Consider the following 21,473-nt stretch of genomic DNA (forward strand, 5'->3'; position numbering starts at 1 on the left):
AGATTCTATTCAAGTCTGTCTGTGTTTAATTGTCTTATCTTGGCTGTTTACCCAAACTGTTGATATTGTGAGTCATCCGCTTTTCAAAATGATTCGCATACGTGACCCGGAATCAGCCAACTGTCAAATTTTTTCGTGTTTTCGTCGAGGTTACAAAGTTTTGTAAGTCTGGTTGGGCGGCGCAGATAAAGTTTCTTTTTCATGTTAGACGTGAAAAATAGACAATGTAACCTTCACGAGCTGTAATCGGGTAACCTTTGCTCGGGTGTTTTGGGGAATTATCAAACTTGACAACAATTCGAATTTAATTAAGAGTTTGATAAAAATTTGCAACTGCACGTACTTATTGTGCGAATTTATTATCAATGAGCTGTAATTTATGTGTTAGAAAAAAAAAACGTTCCTTCGTTAACTGTGTGATTTATTTCGCGTCTTATCACACCAAGAAATTAAAACTGATAATTTATTTGTTGTGGCCATCAGACTGAACGACAAAACAATATTAATTAACACAGTATTGCGTCCAAAGAGAGTTTTTTGGCGTTTTCGAAAGTTTCGAAATCAATTTAAAAGTTTTCCTTTCCGCCGACAACACAACTCTTTGCAACGTCCGAAAGTCGTGTAATTAGTCTCGTTGCACATTTTCACTTGACGTTTCTTCCTTTTAAGAAGGCAATTTCCGGCGGAACCACCTCTGCTGCCTTGATTAGCGCTTCTCTCGAAGCAATCAGACTAAACATCTCCACCAGTCAATATAAATACAATACAACCCTCGTATCTTACAACAACAAACAACCGAAAATTCCTGAAACGTCTTCGGATCATTATTACACGAGACGAACTTTACATTGTAAATTACTGGGACTTTGAAATTTAGTTGGCATTCTTGAATTTATTTTTTTAGCAAATTTTGAAAAATTTCTGTAGACTTAATTTAAATTGTATTTCTTCGTAGCTAAAATGATGTCAGTATTGTTTGGAAAAATTATAGAAAAAAATTTGAGATGGGTGCTCGAAAGCAAAATTTAGCACTATTTTCTACCCAATTCGCCGATTTTTTAGTTAATATCTGCGTTATTAGGTGTAAACACACAAAAATTGCAAATTTAGATGTGTTTTTCCGAAAAAATTACGGGAGAATTCGAATATTTTTGTTAAAATAAAGTTTAAAAATTTCTAAATTTCATCTAAAATGCAATATTATCTATGAATCTGAAAAGTTCGGACGAAATTCATCAGTCAAATTTGAGTAATTTTCGTTAAATTCTAGACATTGTGCCAAAGGGACACATAAAATTGCAATGAAATTCAGAAATTTTTTTGTGACAAATAAATGCAAAATTCCGTCTAAAATAAGAAGTATTTTTATGAATTTTTACTGAGTAACATAAGGTTTGGAATATTTTGCCAAAATAAAGCTTAAAAATGTGTTGTTTTTTTCTTGTTTACTTTACGGGTTGATCGAAAAACTAAGTAGAAAATTTCCACATATTAAAAAAAAATGGAATTATCGAGGAGCTTAAAAAACAGGCGTTTAATGATACTTAAAATTTTAGGTGCTTTCCTTAAATCTGTGTTTTTCACCGAAAACTTGCTATTTCGAGAAATTGTGAACATAAAATTTTTTCTCAAAATATGGTTAAAAATTTCAAAATTTCGACCTAGAAGTATCATTTTTTTAAAATTTGGAAATAGGTGTTTTTTTCAAAATATGGTTAGAAAATTCCGAAATTTCAACCAAAAGCATCAATTCCCATGAATTTAAAAATGGGTATTTTTCTTAAATAAGATTGAAAATTCCAAAATTTTGGCCATAAACATCATTTTCTATGATTTTCAAATAGATATTTTTCAATGAGGTTAAAAATTTCGAAATTTCCGACTAAAAAAGCAACTATTCCGAAAAATTTTGACGTAAAATTATGACTAAGAATGTCACATTTATTCAGTGTTACCAACCCATCTTCAAAATCACAGGCCACTTGATTAGAAATTAATTGTATTAATTGCTTATAACTTTGTCTGTTAATAAAGGAAACCAGACGATGATTCGTAGCTTATCAGTTTATTTGGCGTATTTATCGCATTTCAGGGAATTGGCTTGTGATTGAAATCTTAAAATTCATGCTTTTCGAATTAATAAAATTGTCAGACAGACAAAACATTCGATAAGATAATTAATTGGGAACGCGTGTCCGATAATAAAGCCCCAAGGAAACGTGGATTTTGGCGGCGCCACTGCGTCTGCCGGAAACCGGAAAACAACAACACAACAAAACGGACCGTAACGGTAAATTTTTTCCGAGGGCGCATATTTTAATGAAGCATCGAATTCCCGACCTTGGGGACCCCGTGAAATTAATTGGGGCAGTGGTGGCGCGGGTGGGCCTGAAAAGGGGTCGATTTACGTACGAATCAATCTATTTCTGGCCGTCTTGGCATCCACGTTTTTATTATGTCTAGACGCGCAATGATTACACCGTAAAAAAACACAAATTATAAGCGCAAGCACTACACCAGAAACAAACCAATAAAAAAAAACAACAAATACCTTTCTGTTAATTGTCAGTTTTTGTCGCATGACAGTGAGACACTTCCGCACAGCCCGCTTGATGAAACTATCAGCGAACGAAGATTGAAACTTCGCGCCGTTGTTTTTTTCGAACAGGACCGTCATCGACGAACGTTCGGTCGTAACTGCGATCAAGTGTGCCGCGGCGAATGTCTAGACAGTTGACTATCGTGGCGCGCTCCCCCCACCTTCGGCGGACGTCACAGCCGTCTGTGATAAGGCGGCCCTGAATGGTGCAGCACGCCGCCGACATCCCATATGGCCCACTTCGATGCATTGTGTCACCTTATCGCAGTGAAAGAAAAAGCCGACAGATGCGAAAGGGATTATCGAGGCGGCCGTGCTAATAATACAAACATGGCCGCATAAGGGGAGACTTTCGCTTATGGCCATTTAGCCACAGGCGGGGAGGTCAGGTGATCTCGACAACCTGATTCTCAGACTTTGTTAGTAAACAGAAAGATAACGCTTTCTAATCAACCAGACGCAAAAATTAACCCGGCCCAAGTCACGCGCATTTGCCATTTTTACATAACGAAAATAAATAAGAAACAAATTTATAATTTAGAAAAACAAACTCTGACATAATTGACGTTACAAATTACGAGGAAAATACCGTAGAAGTTTGACCTTTACTGTTTTTGAGTTGGACTGAAAAAAATAACTAGATCTATTATAATGCAATTATACAAGGTGTGCTAAAATGATTTTCATCTAGTCAACTTTGACACTGGTGCCTCCCTGTTAATTACATTTAACATTTTTGTTACACGCACATTTTAATACACCTTGTATAATTTAAAACATTTAAAGAGTGTAGGAGAATATGGCAAGTGACTATTACATTATTTGTTGAGAAAAAGAATTAAAGGAAGGACGAAAAAATTAGGAGAGAAATTTCGATTTGAAGGATAGATTTTCCGGTCTGAGTGTTGCTGATGTTTTTGCAGAGTGGGCAGGGGGTGGCGACCTACATTTGTCAAAAGCAGGGGTGGAATGGAGTTTTTTTTTAGGAGGAAATTGGATAATGGAAGGTAAAAAATTGGAAGTGGGTTAGAAAAATTGATGCGGTAAAAAGTCTACAAAAGGGAAAAGCGTTGCAAATGCGAAAAAATGTAGCTTCAGATGAAACGGTTTACTGAACTCTTGACAAAAATACCGAATACTTTTTCTTTTATTAGGTTGGGTTACTGAAATTATTTGCAAAATACACTAATTATTTTTTGTTTTTTAATATTGGATTTTTTAAATTAAATTAGACCCGACAAATTTTATATCGACAAAAAGCTCATAAAAAATGCTATTCATTTCAGAAAATCATAGTAGGCGATAAAATAAGGGCTCCGAGTTCGCTTTCATTGCAAAAGGTGCGCTAAAGCTTAAGGAATTAACTGTAAAAAAATGGGTTAAGTTATCTCAAATGGTTCCGAAGTTATAAATTTTTTTATGGGTCTTTGCACAACATTATCTTCACACATAAATTGACATAAGTCAAAAACTATGACAGGTTAGTTGATAAAACCATGTGAAACGATTTCAAAAATGCAACAAAAATTTGGAGTTTTCATTTAAAAAAACAGGACTTAGTTGGGTAAATCATTTCCGAACACTGTATAGAAATTAAAATATTTTTATAATGTGCCTTATTGTAAAACCTACCGTTCAAAAAAAATCAAATTGTTAGCCTGCATAGAAAAAAAGTGATATGGAGCATGTACGGCACCCATGGGTCACCCTGTATTATGTATAGGTAACCTAATTTATGTGGAAAACAAATTCCCACATTCACAATGCATTTATTTGTATAACCCAACAGATAATACAATTTTTTGAAATGTTGCTCAGTTTTTGGCATATTTTTCAACTAAAAATCAGCCTCAAAATTAAATCCTACACCAACTTTTGACCGTTTTTTCTTAGCGAAGTGCAAAAAAGTGAGAATAAAAAAACAAAATTGTAGAAAAATGAAAAGAAGTAACTTGTAGTTTGTAGTATTCGAAAGAAAATTGCTTTTTCCAGTTGGCAATTCCTCGAATTTTTTGGCGATTATTACGTGGATAATGCTTTATCAGAAGGAAGAATCCCAGTTTTGGAGAACGGCGATTACGTATCAAACTTTCCATCAAAAATAATTTCGCTATCTGATTACACCTTGATAAAAACAAGCCCCGTTTTAATCTACTGGTTTGCCGTAATTTTTCAAGACAAAGAGGTCGTCCGACTGTTGCTATTTATAAGTAGCACTTTCACTCCGATAAAATCCGTTGTGTTAGATAAACAGATTGCAAAATTCGGCACAGCGCAGCGTTGCAGAAAATAATTTAAATGAAAAAACATTTTATTTTTCGCTTTGTGTGCGTGTTGTATTGTCTAGACGGAAAACGAGGACAATGATAAGTCGTCAAAGCCACCATCAATAGTGGTGGTGGCCACATAATTAATTTTATCAATCATTATAAATAATAGTAGCAGGAATTTAATCGTGGCGAGAGAAAAATATCGTTTTTTACCGGAACATCAAACAAGGGGAGATAATCTTTGAACTTTGTGCGGACTTTGTCAATTTTTGTGGTGTAATTGTTGAAATTCGCCAAATTACCGTAACGTGTGTAAGCACAAGGCGAGCAAACAGCTGCTAATGTGCACCGAAATGTCGTAAAATTATTACACAACCTTGTCTACGAGTCTAGACGTCCATTGAAATAATGGCTCATGCCGTGTTTGCTTTCCCAAATCTGATTCGTCATCGATTCCGCCGACTCATTATTTTTATCTAATGCTTCTAATTAACAGCGTTTTCTATTTATAGACGCGGACAAATTTATAATATGGCAGCTGGCCGATTTAAGGTTATCAATGGATCATTGCTGCGAGGTATGATTATTCCGTGGACGATGTTTTGCAATTTTCCTGGAGACTCAATGATCATCATCACGTTCGTTCCTTCTCTACCACGAAAAAAAAAATAAAGGAAGACGAGCGATTCGCGTGTGATTTATTTGATTTTTTCTGCAGACGAGGGAATATTGAAAGGCGACACGCGAATTATGTGCCATTTGGGAAAGCAAAAACGACCTCGTATGCCTAGCTAAGAGCTTTTTTCAAACAACTTTTTTCTTTTATTCAAATTCATGGCGGGCGTACGTCATTGTCTATGTTTTGTCGTTTCTATACCGATGTACACATTTACTTACCTTGACATATTTTAATGCAGACATTCTTGCATTAGAACTTTAACATTTACAAATCGGTTTGTTTCCAGCCAACTGACACCAAACATCAAAAAACATTAACACAATTAAACTTTTTTTTTTAAACTCTTAACTACGGATATCTAAACGTTTACGTCCTCGATAGTTCCGTTAATGTCGCCAGAGAGCGCAGTTAAATTTTTCAAAAATACGGAACTGAGCGCAAATTTTTAAAATATTTTTTTATCTCAGTGTGTTAAGAGTGCAAAGCCATTTTTTCTAAGTAGTTAAAGAATTGGTGGGATTTAAATTAATTTAGAACTATTTTTGGGGGGGGGGATTTTGTATCTCGTTTCGTTTCCTAGCTCATAGTCCTCCGTAGTCTGTAATCAATTAATTATTTTATTTTTCGTTGTCACCTTAATATTCTTGTCGATCATTAAGTTTAAAATATGATAATTTGTAAGAAAAGAACCAGAAAACAGAGAAAAACTCTTGTTTGTTGTCTTGTTAGTCGTTATTTTTTATATCTCCTTTGTGCTTAAACATTTCCCTTTTACGGCCTTTCGCATACAAAACAAATCCGTTTGCGAAACCCATCTTCTCATTGCCTTCATTATTCAGTCTGGAGCACTTTTCAGTGCAAAACCTTCGGCAAATCCCGTCTCTGCGACTGAATCATTGCAAAGCCGTTTCTTTCCTCTATTCATTCATTTTTTTCGCAGCTCGCGTAGGTGACCTACAAACCGTCCGATGAATAATTGAAACAAGGACGAGTGGAAGCCACCTTTAGCAATTCAAATAACACGATTTTCAAACACTTAAACCCTCATTAACACCTAGTTAGAAAAATCAAAGCGGTTGGTAGCCCTGTGATTAATCAACGGCGTTCATTAATACTCGCACAGATGGCGGTGGCAGCGCTGCCAACCGAAAGTTTCCAAGTTTTCGAAAATCGCCAAGTTTTCAACTTAATTAATCTTATTTAAGTACAAGTTTAATTACCGGCAGGATTTTTGTTTAATTCCAGTTAAATTAAGTAAACAAGTCTGGTTATTGTTGTCGGGACTTGTTTTCTTTTTAATGAATCATATATTTATTTGTGGCTATGCAGGTGTACCACCAACCCGTTGCATTATTAGACCGCCTTCGATTCCTTATCAGTGAAATGCGCGCAAAACATATTAATTGGCGAATGCAATGTTCAAGGCTTGAATACAAACAATAATGAAAAAGAAATTGTAACGCACACGTCATTGCAATCACGTGACGTTTTTAATTTGCGGTTGGCAAACCTTTGGACTGACGTGACAGTTGATGTGTTTTCCCCCCGAACAATCATTTCAGTCTTGCCGATGGAAATTTTCTAAATTGCCTTTGATGTTTTTTCTAGTTCAGTCGGATAAAATTGGGGTGAATTCGACTGATAAAAAATTTATAGATATTGGGCCGAGACCTTGTACTGCGCTCGATTCAAAATCGATTTAACGACTTTACACAATTCGAAAAAAAAAATTACTAACACATACTTTTGAACTGTCAATTTTTATCAGTTATTTCGAGTACATATCGCGGCTATAAAAAGAAAAAGAATCTATTTTTTAAAACTCATTGATTGATAAAACCTGAAATAATCTGGTATGACGCGAGGTCCAAAGTTGACGAAGAGCAAATATTTTTATTTATAGCGTAATATTCACAAAATCGATAAGTGATTAACACTTAATTCTGCAGGGTGGTCCAAGTTATATCAATTAAATTTTATTCCTATGTACAGCATGATTTTTTTAGGACATACATTTCTTTTAGGGATTTCATACAAAAAATGTTTCTAATGTAGGCCCTAAAAAAGATTACCATAATCATTTCGTAAGAAAACGATTGGTGTAATATATATTTTTTTAAATATGTATTATTGTATATAATCATTTTTCATTAAAATTCACATTTCAAAAATGATTTATATGATATATTTCTGGCTTATGTTATCATTTTAATTTATATTATCTTAACAACGATTTCGCTATTTCGCATATTCTGTCACTTTCTTTTTACAAAAGTGAATATAACTTTAATAAAATTCTGAACGAAAGATTACTAAATCTGGTTACTAGTGCTTTAGAAACAAATGAGTGTTAAAACAGTGGTAAGATAAGTGTTGGTTATCAAAAATTTTACAAATCACGATGATAATACCGATTTCTAGATCTAGGGTAATTCCAGGTTTTTGTCAAAATTTGCGATATCTAAATTATTAAATTGACTTTTTATTTTTCCACTGTTGATTGATTTCAGCACTTTTGCCGACTGTAGACAGAATAGCAAGTCTCGTAGAAAAATACTTTGTAACAATGCTTTTAAGAGTTAGAAAATGAAAAGATCTGGAGATTTTAATAAATAGAACGAAAAAAAAAAGTTCTTGATTGATGATAATAATAAGGATAATCATCCTTTTGTGTGAACTTTCCCTTCTCGGAATCAGTCTTTTTCCTGGACGTATAAATTCCCCCCCGAATAATCGGGATAATTCCTCTCCCCTTCCCGGAAAGCCCTCTCCATTCCCGTCCGTAGCTTCCATCCCTTGACCTCTTCTTCGATCGCAACTTCCACGAATCCCCAGGTCTCGGCATCCGGCCTTGACGTAGTTATTGAATCGGCGTCTTCTTCAACGCGACACCTAGCTCTCACAAACCCGATCCTCTTTTTTAATAAATTGCTGATGCTGATTACAATGGATCTGCGTGGGGTCCAATTGCGGAAATCGCTCCTTGTCTAGGCTAGAATGGAATCGATCGTCTCCTCTCTGTGCCCCAGACTGGGTCAGAGGATGTGTCCCATCGATTTAGCAACAGAGACGGGTGGTGCGTGTGCGTCCGTCCCAAAGTCACCTTGACTGCGTCTGCATTATTCCTCCGAATTTATGGCAGGGCGTCGCGACGCCGAAAGAGTGAAAGTCACTGCTGCCGCAAAGCGCTGATAGGGGACCGATGCTATTATGTCATACGCAATTAGCGTGGGCGAATGCAACGCGATGGGATTACGTGCACGTAATTCCAAACCGCGACAAGGTCGCAGACTATGACTACGGTGATATCATCGAGAGTTGGCTAATTACGCGCTACACGCGAATTACTCTCAACAAACCGATTTTTAACTGCTTTTCAAAGTTTTTTTTCCAACATTCCATGTATCGATTGTATGTTCGAAAAGTTTGACAAAGACCTCGAATCACCCTCTATAACATTTTAATTTTGCTGGTGATTCTCCGTAAAATAAACAATGTTCAACTGTGACATCATAATTAAATTTTTTCGATATTGGGAAATATGTAATGTTTTGTAAAACTGTAAGTATGGCAAAGAACAATAAATAGACGAAATTGATAAGATAATCAAAATTAAAATGATAACAAAAGTCAAAAATAATTGTAAGTAAAGGTACTACTTGTATTTTTCCCGTCTTTAAACCGATTTCGAAATAGTGTAAGTTTTCTTAAAACCTTGATTTATAATAAAATACAATTTACTTTAGTCAAAAAGTCACATTTTGTGACTGTTTTTTTTTGGAATTAATTGGAATTTTGATTCATGTTTAACATAACTGAGTCTACTAAAAAATTTATATCTCAAAAACTAATAATCCCATAGAGATCAGCGTTGGCTACGAAATACGTTCTCTTTTCCTCCGTGTATGTGATTTTTTTAAGAACTTAGAAAGTGGTAAAGTCCCACATTTCTGGGATTTTTAGTTTTTGTGTATTTTTTTTTTTTGAAAAAGCTTCGTCTCCGTAGGTATACCATGACAATTTAAAAATAAAGTGTAGAAGAGTAGAAGGCGTAGAAAAGACAAGATCTATTTTCATTGTTCCTTGAAAAATTTGTACACCCATTCATTAAATACTTCAGTCTTTGTCGAAATTTTCAAACTTTTAAATGCATTTTTGCAGTAATTGCAACTTATAAAGACAAAAAACAAGGCACTATCTTCATAAATTTTACAGTTCTTCTGAGTTTCTGATTTATTTTTCATTTAAAACTGAACTTTGTCGATTCTAAAAATAATTAAATTTTTTACTAAAGCTCTTTTGGTCTTGATTGCCTGGGCTTTTTCCTCTAAGTCCGCCAGACTTTTTCTGTTATAACAATTATGATCAGAAAGAGATGGTAGAGAAGAGAAGTCAACAAGGGGCCGTGAGAGTAAAAGAATAATTATACAGACTAAGGATCCGTGAAAAATGTATAAGACCAACTAGAAAATTTTCGAATTTTCAACGCATTTTTGCAATAACTGAAAAGTTCGCTATATCAAGAAGGGAAAAGAAAGGAAGTCAAAAAAACCTAGAGATTGTTCGGAATTTTCCCTTTCAAATCCGTCAGACACCCTATTAATTACCCGTATCCCGATTTTTTCGTCTTTGAAACCACCAAATCGTTGTCAATCCACAAGCGCTTTCTCTAGTTTTTTCCGTTCGTCTGCCGGGTTGGTGTCTGAAATTGCGTTTAGTTCGTGTGGGAGCGAGAGGGTGGCGCGTCGTTACGACAGACGCCGACATCAGACACCCCCGACAGACGGGACGTGGCCCCGTGGCCTCGAGCGCCCAGACAAAGGGGTTTCCGCACGCACTCGAAAGGGTTGGTTGGCTGTCGGGTTCAGAACGAACGAACGGATGTTCGGGTGGGAAAATGCACGCGGAAACGGAAAAAATAAAAAGGGGTGGCGGGTGCGCGCATGGCTATAATATATAAAAGTCGGCTTTTTGCTGAATCCAATTTAGAAATTCAAAGCTTTGACAAATTGAGAGTGTCTGTCTGTCTGGAAAAGCGAAGCGTGTTTGGCGAAGCAGTACCGACCACATAAAGACCGTTATGAAAATTTCAACACACGCACACCTACTTCAGAAAACGATGGACTTTGTGGAGGCGGTGGCGTGAAAGAGGACTAATGAGCCGAAAGAGGCTCCCTAATTGAACGTAACACTGATAAAGTGGTCTTGAGATAAACCAGCGACTAGAACGAGCCGGCCTAAGTGCCCCAAATTGAAAATTTATAGGCAACACATCATACACAGTGGGGGGAAGGCCATCATCCCATCGCTTTTTTATCATATAACAAATAGCAAGTTATAATAATAACTGAAAATTAATATTTTCTTACAAAAGCCGTAAACAAATAGGACTTGCACCAAGTTCAAACTACGGATATCTAAAGGTTAGGCAATGAAATGACGTATAAATAAAACGTTCCCGACTTTGATAGTTCCGTAAATATCGCCAGAGAGCTCAGTTGTTCCACTTCTGTCTGTGTTCAGAGTAATGAATTTAAAAAAAATGGCTGAATTTTTAAAACGGTTAACACACAGCGAACAAAAAAAAATAATTAGATAAAGCATTAAAGTTATATCGTAAACTATTTTTAAAAAATTTCAAACTTCTACCAATTTGGACTTCAAAGTGGTGAATGTGCTATTTTTTGAACATTTTTAGTTTTTATATGGTAGCGCTCAGCTCCGTTTGCGTGTGCGTCATCTGACATTTCTGTCACTAAGTTTACATAGCAGGGGCATAGCGGTGACAAACTATCAAATACTTTTTGAGGTTACGAAGTGTTTAAATTATGAGTTGTTACAAAAAATACAGATTCATAAAACAAGAACTAATAAACGCAGAATCAAAAACATAACGAAACGCAAATCACAAAACACAATAAACGAACGGAAAATACTTGCGATTAACACCGATAACACTTTCGACAACCATGCGACGACGTCTATAATTTACTGTCAATGTCAGGTTGACAAATTCGTGACACTTGACGGTGTTATCGAAGTGCACATGTAAATTAATGTTCAAGGATACCACCCTTAGATAGCCCTTAGCTGTCTAAATTTGCATTGTTTTTGATAATTTTTTATAGCTTTGTGTTGGTAATGAAAAAATGAAATTGATGACGCACACGCAAATCGAGCTGACCGCCACTATATAATAATATTTTTTTGAAAAAAGCGTGTTTTGAGAAAAAAATTAAACAGTGTAAAAAGCAACTTCCAAAAATAAGAAAAAATATATAGGGTGTAGCTACTTGAAAATAATTTTGGGTGAGTCAGGGGGTTCGTAGAAAAAGATTTATAGGCCATTAATGGGACAGCCTGTATAGTGGTTCCAATAATTACGTGTCGTAATCCCTCTAGTATTGATAAAAACGGTGGAAAGTCTCTAATCTATATCCAGTCACCCTCGGGTGGTTCGGTTTTAATTTAGTTTGACATGCTGTCAGTCGTAATGGGATTGAGTCAACAACACACGAACCGAAAACAAACATCACAATGCGTTTTTGGCATTAATTATGCGTTCGTTCGTTTCGGTTAACAAGTGGAATTCTTCAGGGGCAAAGTAAAGGTGCGAACGCTGTACACTGTCGTGAATAATTTATCAACATGATTCATGCATTTAATTTGGTCACAAACTTTCGGTTTCCCACAACGTTTTGTGCATACCACGAGCTTTGGCATGGACGTGTGCGTCGAGGTATCGCAATCTAGAGATTATTTATCGCGAGGTCTTTTTGGAAATCGGCCAAAGCTCTGGCCACACGGAAAGCACCCCGCTTTAATTAAACCGACTCTAATATAAAACATAAAACTACTACAGTTTCACAAGTACAAACTAAAAACCCAATTTTACTCCTTTATGACTGTTCGCCTTATACATGTCAAAATTTAATTTTTGCAAAATTTGGTTAGAAGAGGACGAGAAATCACTAAATCACTAAATCACTAAATTAAGTCATTTAGTCAGCAACAATTATTTCGCCAAATTTAATAAAAGTACGCCGAGAAATCGCCAAATTGTATCGAAAATGGGGTTATTTTTGCTTTTTTGAGCACTTTACCAAGTCAAAATTTCTCTTCTTCGACCATTTTTTAGCACGTTTTATAAACAGAAACACAATTATTATGTCAAACGAATCAAACGACATTTATTTTTGACCTTTTCTGCTTTTCTACCTGGTTTTCCAGAAACGCAATTTTTTTCAAAAATAACTAATTTCGGTCGAAAAGACATTATTTTAGATCCTCGTGTATTTTATCCTTTATCTTTTTCCTTTTCCTTTTCCCTTTATTCTTTATCTTTTATCCTTGATCTTTGATCTTTTATCTTTTATCCTCTGTCCTTGATCCTTTACCCTTGATCCTTTATCCTTGATCCTTTATCCTTTATCCTTGATCCTTTATCCTTTATCCTTGATCCTTGATCCTTGATCCTTGATCCTTGATCCTTTATCCTTGATCCTTTATCCTTGATCCTTTATCCTTAATTTTTATCCTTTATCCTTATCATAATCGATTAGTATTTTACAACATTTCCTCCAAGAGTAACAGAAAATCGGCGAACTGTATTAAAAATGATGTAGTTTTTTACTTATATAGACACATTTGAGACAACTCAATTTTTTTCGCGAAATTTTGTAAAGTACATCAGGAAGAAAAATCACTAAATTGCATAAAATTTGTCTCAGTGTTCAGTAGGCCAAGTCCGTTTTTGGCCATTTAATCCTTACACCGCCTTCAAACTCTACTAAAAAGCTGTAAAGTTTCCGTCTTCGCGCTATAATAAATCAGACGAATTCATCTCGCAAACGATCAATAATTTTATCCCCCGTTGTAGCACACATGTCGCCCTAATTAGCAATTACTGGCGTCGTGCAATCAATCGTAACGTCGAAACCGCTTTCCATTCGATAGGATACTAATTACCGTCGTCTATGTGCACACGCGGGGATTAAATGCAGACACGCAACCGATAACGACAACACTAAATCATCATCCGAGAGGTTATAATACGTTGCTGGCGTTCAGCGACCCGGAACTACTACTTTTATTCACTTTTCTCAGATATACTCTTTAAAGCACGAACAAGCGACACCGAAAACCAACTCTTTTAACTTTGACACTTGTCATTATTAATGTACAGTCACGATAAAAAAGAATGACACCCCCCCCACTAAAAAGTTCGACTAAGATCAGGGTGGCATTCTTTTTGATCGTGACTGTACTGAGTTTTTTCGGCCGTTTATGTCGTTGAAAATCGAAATTTGTGGTGCGTTGTCCGTTTGAGTCGTGGGGGTACAGAGTACTTACGGGTGCGGTGGTCGGTGTTCGCGCGGCGTCGTGCGGATGGGCCGCCGTGCCCCCGTCTGCAGCCCCCTCGCCAGCAGTAACTGGGCGATAATGGCTCAGCACGCACGTGATGAGCCCCAGCGCCACCGTCAGCACAATTGCGGACAACACCAGCACCAAGATGCCCCAATCGCTCACTGCAACACAACATAAAATGTAGCTGCATTTTCGGCGATCGACCACTTGTTGCCGCTTATTTACAATTTTTTGTTGTTGTTGTAATTATATTTCTTTGGGGGGTAACACCTGCGCTCATTCAAGCGCCGAAATGCTTCCGGAAGGGGTGGGACGGATCGCACCTGCAGCCCCTAATTTAATTAAGGCTCTTAGGGAGACGAGTGTGAAAACAATTTCCGATTTAATTACACGACGCTATTTCCGAGGATTATTGGTTATTTGTAGGCGGGCAAAAACGGCCGAATATTCTACATTGCCAAATTAACTCGACGGTTTGGGACTATAACTCCAAAATGAGGCGATAGCGATATTTCCAACATGAAAGTTATTTGTTATTTTATAGTTTTTACATTAATTTTTTTCCATAAAAATACAATAAATGTAATTAAGTAACAAATTTACATTATACTCACACCACCTTAAATTGATTCCCTTGAATATATTTTTTTGCAATTATGGATAATTTTTAAATTTTTTAATCGTTGCAAAGATGAGGAATTTTTTCAATATTTTTCAATTTTTTTAGCAAAATCTAAACCATTTTCAAGGCACTTTTTGTCCAAGAGATCTTCATTGTAATGAGTTGTCATATATATTTTTTTCGTAAAAAAATATTAACAATGTATGGCAGTTTTCAGAAAAAAAAAAAACGGAAATTTTGCACAATTTGTGGTGTTGAAGAATTATTATGTGGAATGAGCTTGCAATTTAATTACGAATTATATTCATACCAATAAATTTATACGAATCTAAATTACTTGTTATTTTATTTCTTTATCCCTTTTACTTATATTTCCGTGACTTTTTCTTTCCTTTTTCTTTGTTTCTCATTTTTTTGTTCTTTTGACGTACGTCTGTTTTTGGTATTTTCTTTTTTGTTATTTCTCGTTCTTCTTAAAAACTCCGGGGCTTAATTAGACAAATATTCAGATCAAGCTCGTTTTTGGCGATATTTTTTTTAAATAGAAAAACGAAAGTTCTTTTGCGTAAGAATTAGTTGAAACTTGGAGCGAATAGAATAGTTTTTAAAATTCAAAGATAAATGATTCAAAATCAACCTTGTTTTCTTTTCACAAGCAGGTATTTATTTATTGATTTCCGTTTTAATAATTTAAAGTAACAAGACTTGTTGGTCGTTTTATGAAAGCGTCTCTATTTAAAGTTTGAATTCTATTTGTAAATAAAATAAATATTTCGAAACTTTTTAAACAACTGTTCTTAATTCGAGTATGATTGAAGTGAAGCGAACTGAATTTTATCTTATTATGGCAAACGATTTTTTACACGCAAATCGCATTCGTCAAACACCACCACCAAATCGTCCGATCTGTTTTCGCAAATATTTGTTTGTCCCAAGAGTTGTTGAATTTGTTTACACAGTGTGTAATTTTTGTTCGTTTTTGGCCATCAAAGTTGGTTTTATTAAGCTCATAAATTCGCGTCTAGTGTCTTGGACAGGTAAAAATTTCGTCCGAAAATCTCCACTCCAGTCGCTAATTGCAAGTGCAAGCATGTGCACAATGTGGCTGCATTATTTGATAAAGTGTTAATTAAAAAAGGCGGCCAGTGCAAAAAATCGTCGTCTGAGACATATTTGCCCCCAAAATTCGCAGTCGGGTCTTGTGTGTTTACCAATTCTGTGCGAGTACTCGTCTGACATTGAACCGGTGTGATGTCGGTAGGTACGACCCAGCAATGAAATAAAACCGAAATTTTATTTTGTCTGGACCGGACAAGTTGCTGTTATATGCAAATATCGGCCGTTTCTCGACAACATTTCGTGTGCTGCATGAGATTTGGGCCCTCTTTGTACACTACTTTTCTGACGCGTTATACCGAATTATAAATAGCGACTTTTTACAGCGTGTTGACTTTTCAACACCTTGAGAAATACTTAGCTTAAGTAAACATGTCTGAGGTGTCACATACATTTTCATCTCGTTTGATCGACAACTTTAAACCTACACGGACGTCCCGACGCATCATTGTGGGGGAGGGAGCACAACAACGTTACATTTATATTTTTAGAAACGAAACGAGATAAGACTTATCGCGATCGAGAAAACGCGGAATTTCCACGAATTCACGCGCAGGTTTTCAGAAATGCAACAGCCAGGAAATGCGGTCGCTTATCGCACTGATAAGGGGCGCAAAAGCGGACTTTGACCCACTTTTCCAAATTTGTAAAAAATTTCAATAATAAACTCCTGTATTTGGCAAAGTAATACAGAAAAGTTGTCTCTGCAATTTAAACGAAATAAATGAAAAAATCCTAATTTAAATAAGGAGGAGATATCAAATAATGGCCTTTCCAAAGAAAATGATTTCGCTCAAAAAAAAAAGATTTTAACTGATATTGAGAACTTTAGCAAAACAACCTTAAATTTAACTCTAAAAGAACACTTCAAAAGAGGTATTTTTCAAGGTGATTCACTCAGCCCTTTGGCCATGAGTTCAATTAAAATTAAATTAAAGTATACTGCAACGAAAAAAGCAAAGTTTTAAGGCCTAAAATTAAAAAAAACATTCTTTTTCAAACACCTGTCATTTCTTCAAATACTTGCATATAAAAAAAATTCCGTGAACCACACTTTAGCTATTACCTTTCTCTAAACGAAGGAGAACATTTTTCCAACAATGTCGACAATGATTAAAAAAAAGGTCCTTGCCCTAAAGGACACATATCAGATATCACTGACAATTTTCTTTTTTTTTCATTTGTTCATTAGAAAAATAAAACTATTTAAAAAAAAAAACAATGCCTCATTAATAACTTTAAACTTTACTACTTTAGGATTTAACACAGAATTTCGAAAATTTTTAAAATCAAAATTTTGGAAATAATGAATTTATTTTTCAAACAGCACAATAAAAAAATCCTTGTTGCCTCATAAATAATTTTAAATTTTAAGTCGATTTTTATCAAAAATTTGGAACTTAATGTTCCATGTTATGTTTGCTGTGCCACTATTATAATTGGTAGTAATTAGCAAAATTAGCAAAAAATTAGGAAAAACCTTGTAATTAATTCGTCACAGGCCATTAATAATCAGGAATTAGGTCGAATCACATTTTAAGATAAATTAAGAAGAAATGAGCTGTCTTGAACGCCCCCAAGTGTTGAAACCTTTCAACGAATAAATCAAGCTAAAATCGTTAAAAAACCAATTTCTATTCTAATCAAGCAATGAAAATGTGCAATATAGCAAGCAGCAGCGCCTTTCCCAAGTAATAATCTCCCGTCTAGACGTTTCTATTCCCCGATTAAAACAATACAGTCGCCTCTCCATACATGTGATAGAGAAAAGTGTGTCATAAAGGTAGCTTGCTCTAGGTCACACTGTCTGGCCGAGGCAGTTCTAGTGGCCAGACATATCGATTTGGCTCGACTGCATCCCTCCTCGTGTGTTTGTTGATCTGAATAATGTTAATTCGGAGCGCGAGTGCGCCCCCTAGCGGTAACGCATCGAACCAAAACATCGCAAACATCCAACCTTAAGTGCCGGTGGTTGTTTCGCAACAAAGCGACATTTGCATATTTTCATTTTGCAATAATGTTTTTGTAGAGCGATTTCAGACAACGACGACGACTACCACGATGGTGACATACATTTTCTGCAAGGTTGTTCAACTTGCGACAATAAACTCAGTTTATGCCGTATTTGGACTATGGACGGGTGCTGGCAATAAATGACACGCGACTTAAATTTCTCCTGGGGTTTCAATTTTTTTTGATAATGCTTATGTGCTAGCCTCTGGGGAAAATTTCAAGGTTTGAGATTACGGGTTTAATGTGGGAATACGAAGGATTTGAAACAGGGAAATAAAAAATCTTCGTAAAATTCTTTTTTCCATTTTTTTGGAGGTATTTGCCTTGACTACTAAAATTCTAAGCAAAAAAATTGAAAATTGTAAATCTCGTGAAAAGTTGGTGTAATACAGAAAATGAGCCGCTGAATTCATTGGAACAAGCCGCTTTGCTCTACGACTTTTAGTTTTTGAGTTATGAATTTTTTTGTTAAATAAAATTTTCCACTTTGAAAAAAAAATTAATTTTTAATTCTTGTGAAAAAATGATATAGTATGTAAAATGAGCCGTAGATTTCAATGGAACATTTTGTTTGTTGTTCTAAGTCTTATAGTTTCCGAGAAAAACGCAAAAAAAAGGTTGCCATTTTCACTTTTTTTTTAATTTTCAAACGCCGATTACGGCCAAATTAAAAGAGCTAGGAGAAAACGCTTTCCATCGTAAAGAGCACATCAAAATCTTAAGATAATATCAGTTTTATTTGATTTTCAGGCACTTTTAAAACTGGCCATTTTTAAGAGGGGGGATGTTAACTTTTTAAATTTTTTTTTTATTTTCTCAATTACGGTTAAACTATTCAAAAAAGTGGAACGATTTTGATCCAACCCCATGCAAAATGATCCGGGGAATCGATTGGCATCGAGGAAATTGCCAAATTCCCAATAGTTTTTTAGTTATGAATTTTTTAAAATTGTACCTATTTTTGCTTTTATTTGCAATTTTTTGGAAAACCATTAGTCGGAGAACAATAATCTTTTCTGAAAAAGATAGATAATTAAAAGAGCTTTCCTACGATAGTAAACTTTATAGGATTATCTCGAATAGTTCCGGAGTTATTGCTCGATAATTGTTCCGGATACCGGAAATCGGCAAAAATCTCGCAAAAATCGGAAAAGTCAAACAGCTTAAAATCGGACCAATTGTCTTTTATTGCACTTTTAAAGGGTGTAGGTGGTTCAAAAGACATAGAAAAGGGAATAAAACTTTGCTAGAGCGAGTTTTCAAAAAAATTGATTTTTTTGATTTTTTGCTATGACCACTATAATTATGGGCAAAAAATTTGGAAACGTAAATATTGCCAACAACAAGAATGGTATAATACGTGAGATGAATTGTAGATTTTGGTGAAACAAACCCTTTTGCTCTAGGACTTTTAGTTTTCAAGTTGTGAATTTTATAAGTGAATAGATAAAAATGCCTCCGTAATCGGCCAAAATCTAAACAAATTAAAATGTTAAAATGACGAAAATCCTGAGAAAATCGAAAATTTTCCGTCTAGTAGTTGATGTAATTAAAAAAAAATAGACAAAGGCGTCCACTTGAGATAAAATAAAGTGCACACATTGAGGTGTAAGTAAAGTCGGTTTCGCGTTTTGCCTCGCGACAATCGCGGTTAAAAGTAAACACCTGCAATGTTTATCATACGATCACACATCACAAAGTGCTTCCTTCCTGACGGCCCCGCCCCTAAAATTCACGAAAACTTCCTGTAAACGAACGACATGCAACAATTCTTCCAACAAAAACCGATTAGTTGAATAATTGTTTTTCCGTAACGGCATTTGACCGAATCCGTCCTTGTCGTCGTCACTGTAGACACAACACACTCGTACAGCAGCCTTAATAACCCCTGCAGCATTATGATTAGTCAATAACCATAAAATACATATCGCGGGCTAAACAACTTCCTATTTATAATGTACCGTCTAGACGGCGGGTCGATATTTCGACGGAGGCCGTCGACAGATGACGCTGCGAGCGCCGTCTGCTTTCACACGTGACCGTACGATTGTTAATTGATTGGCACGTGCCGCCCCCGCCCCTAAAACAAATCCGAATCGCGAGACGACACGATCGATGCAACAAATACCCAAATAATAACAACAGACTGACGATTCGGAAAACTTGGCGTTGATTAAGTGCTAATTATAAATAGCTGAAAGTGCACCGAAATAGAACGCGGCTATATTTAAAACGGATTCCTCGATGAGATATTTTTTTTGGGTGCGTGCTTTCGAATATGACGCAGGTGAATGATAGCTTTTCGGCGGTGTGTTACAATTAACGGTGTGAAACACGTGTAAGACACACTTTAGCGCTTTTAAATTAAACATTTTTATGAGTCTATGCGGAAAAATCGAAACTAAAGCCCCGGTTCTAACACTCGACAAATGCTAAAATAGTTTTATGACCAGTTTACTACCGCCTGAGGATTTTTAAGCGCTACAAGCTCAAAGGGCAAAGGGCGGACCCCAACCAAATATAAAAAACGCACCAAAAATAATAAACAATAATCAGTGGTGTATTTAGGTCCATGACATTTCTTAAAAAAAAAAATAATAACAACGTTGTTATTTGTTTATATAATTACATTTTCTTTTTTTTTTCTTTTTTTTTAACCAATTATAAACATCTAAAGAACATCTAAACTTAAAGTTGTATTTTCGTAAAAACGCAAAAGAACTTTAACGTTGTTAATAATAGTATTCGTTACGTTTGTTCTAAACGTATAATTAACGTTTCAAAAAAACTGAATTTGGTAAACTGATAAAAAATTAAAAATCAGAAAAACGTAGTTCAAAACAGCCTTTTTAAAATAATATATTTAACTAAAAACTGATCATCGTTGGGGCCCATTTGCCCTTGCCCCGGTCCTGTTCTGGGAAGCGTCCATAAATAACGCGTGTCCACCTTCGGGCCAGAGCCGGTTGGCAGAGACAATTTGGCAATAACAAGTGGCCATTATCCGCAAAAAATCAAAAACAATTCAGTTTTTTTTTCTTGAAACTACTTGTATTCTGTTAGGTACATAAAATTCTATGTTGAATGTTTTCCGCAAACTTTCCTCTTGCGAATCAAATTTTTTCCGATTGAGGAAAATTGTATGGTAGACTGTGCGGCGCGCGCTCTTTTACCGATTGTGATATTTTAGGATTGAGTTTTCGCGGAAAAACGTCTAGTGCGGCCAAACCGCAAAAATGTTATTCATTACACGTGACTAAGGCAAACCTAGACAGAGTTCGGGGAAAGATGCCGGATTTGGATCACGGTGGTGGCCTTGTGAACACTTACCTGAAACAAAGAAAAATAGATTAGTTGAAAGCAAAATCAACAAATACGAAAGGTTTACATAAACACGATTAAAATATACTATCAGGGAATACAATGTAAAATAAAATGTTTAAAAACAACGAATTGTCGAAAGTAACAAGTATCATGTGCGGGCATTTATTTTTTGGACGACTTGAACACAACACTACCAGTTATGAAAAGACCGATTTTGTTTAACGAGGATAATGTTTGCCAAAACGAGTGAGCGCAGCCAAGTTCGATTTCTCCTAGCCTTAAACTAAAGTCCCAATAACTCTTTCGTGGCGCGACATTCCCCACAAACAATCGGATTAAGTAAGAATTCCTGAGCGTGTCAGTAACGACATGATGACGTACGAGCGACACCGCGACGGAATGCAATCCGGAACCCAGCAAGATGCAATATGCGTATGGTAATGGGCCATTGTCTAGTCTCGCTCGATTATTTCAGACCTTCTT

General features: G+C 35.7%; 1 protein-coding gene across 5 annotated transcripts in view; it reads right to left on the reverse strand.

The window, feature by feature from the left end:
* LOC100141615 (protein TMEPAI) overlaps positions 1 to 21,473 on the reverse strand; it is a 168,165-nt gene that overhangs the window by 5,658 nt on the left and 141,034 nt on the right. For all 5 annotated transcript variants that reach the window (XM_064358494.1, XM_064358499.1, XM_015977474.2 and 2 more), the window contains one exon: positions 13,901 to 14,076. In XM_064358494.1, the coding sequence (XP_064214564.1) occupies positions 13,901 to 14,076 (176 nt within the window). The remainder of the gene's footprint in view (positions 1 to 13,900; positions 14,077 to 21,473) is intronic.

The sequence above is a fragment of the Tribolium castaneum genome, chromosome 1, assembly GCF_031307605.1.
Source record: "Tribolium castaneum strain GA2 chromosome 1, icTriCast1.1, whole genome shotgun sequence".
NCBI classification, from domain to species: Eukaryota; Metazoa; Arthropoda; class Insecta; order Coleoptera; family Tenebrionidae; genus Tribolium; species Tribolium castaneum.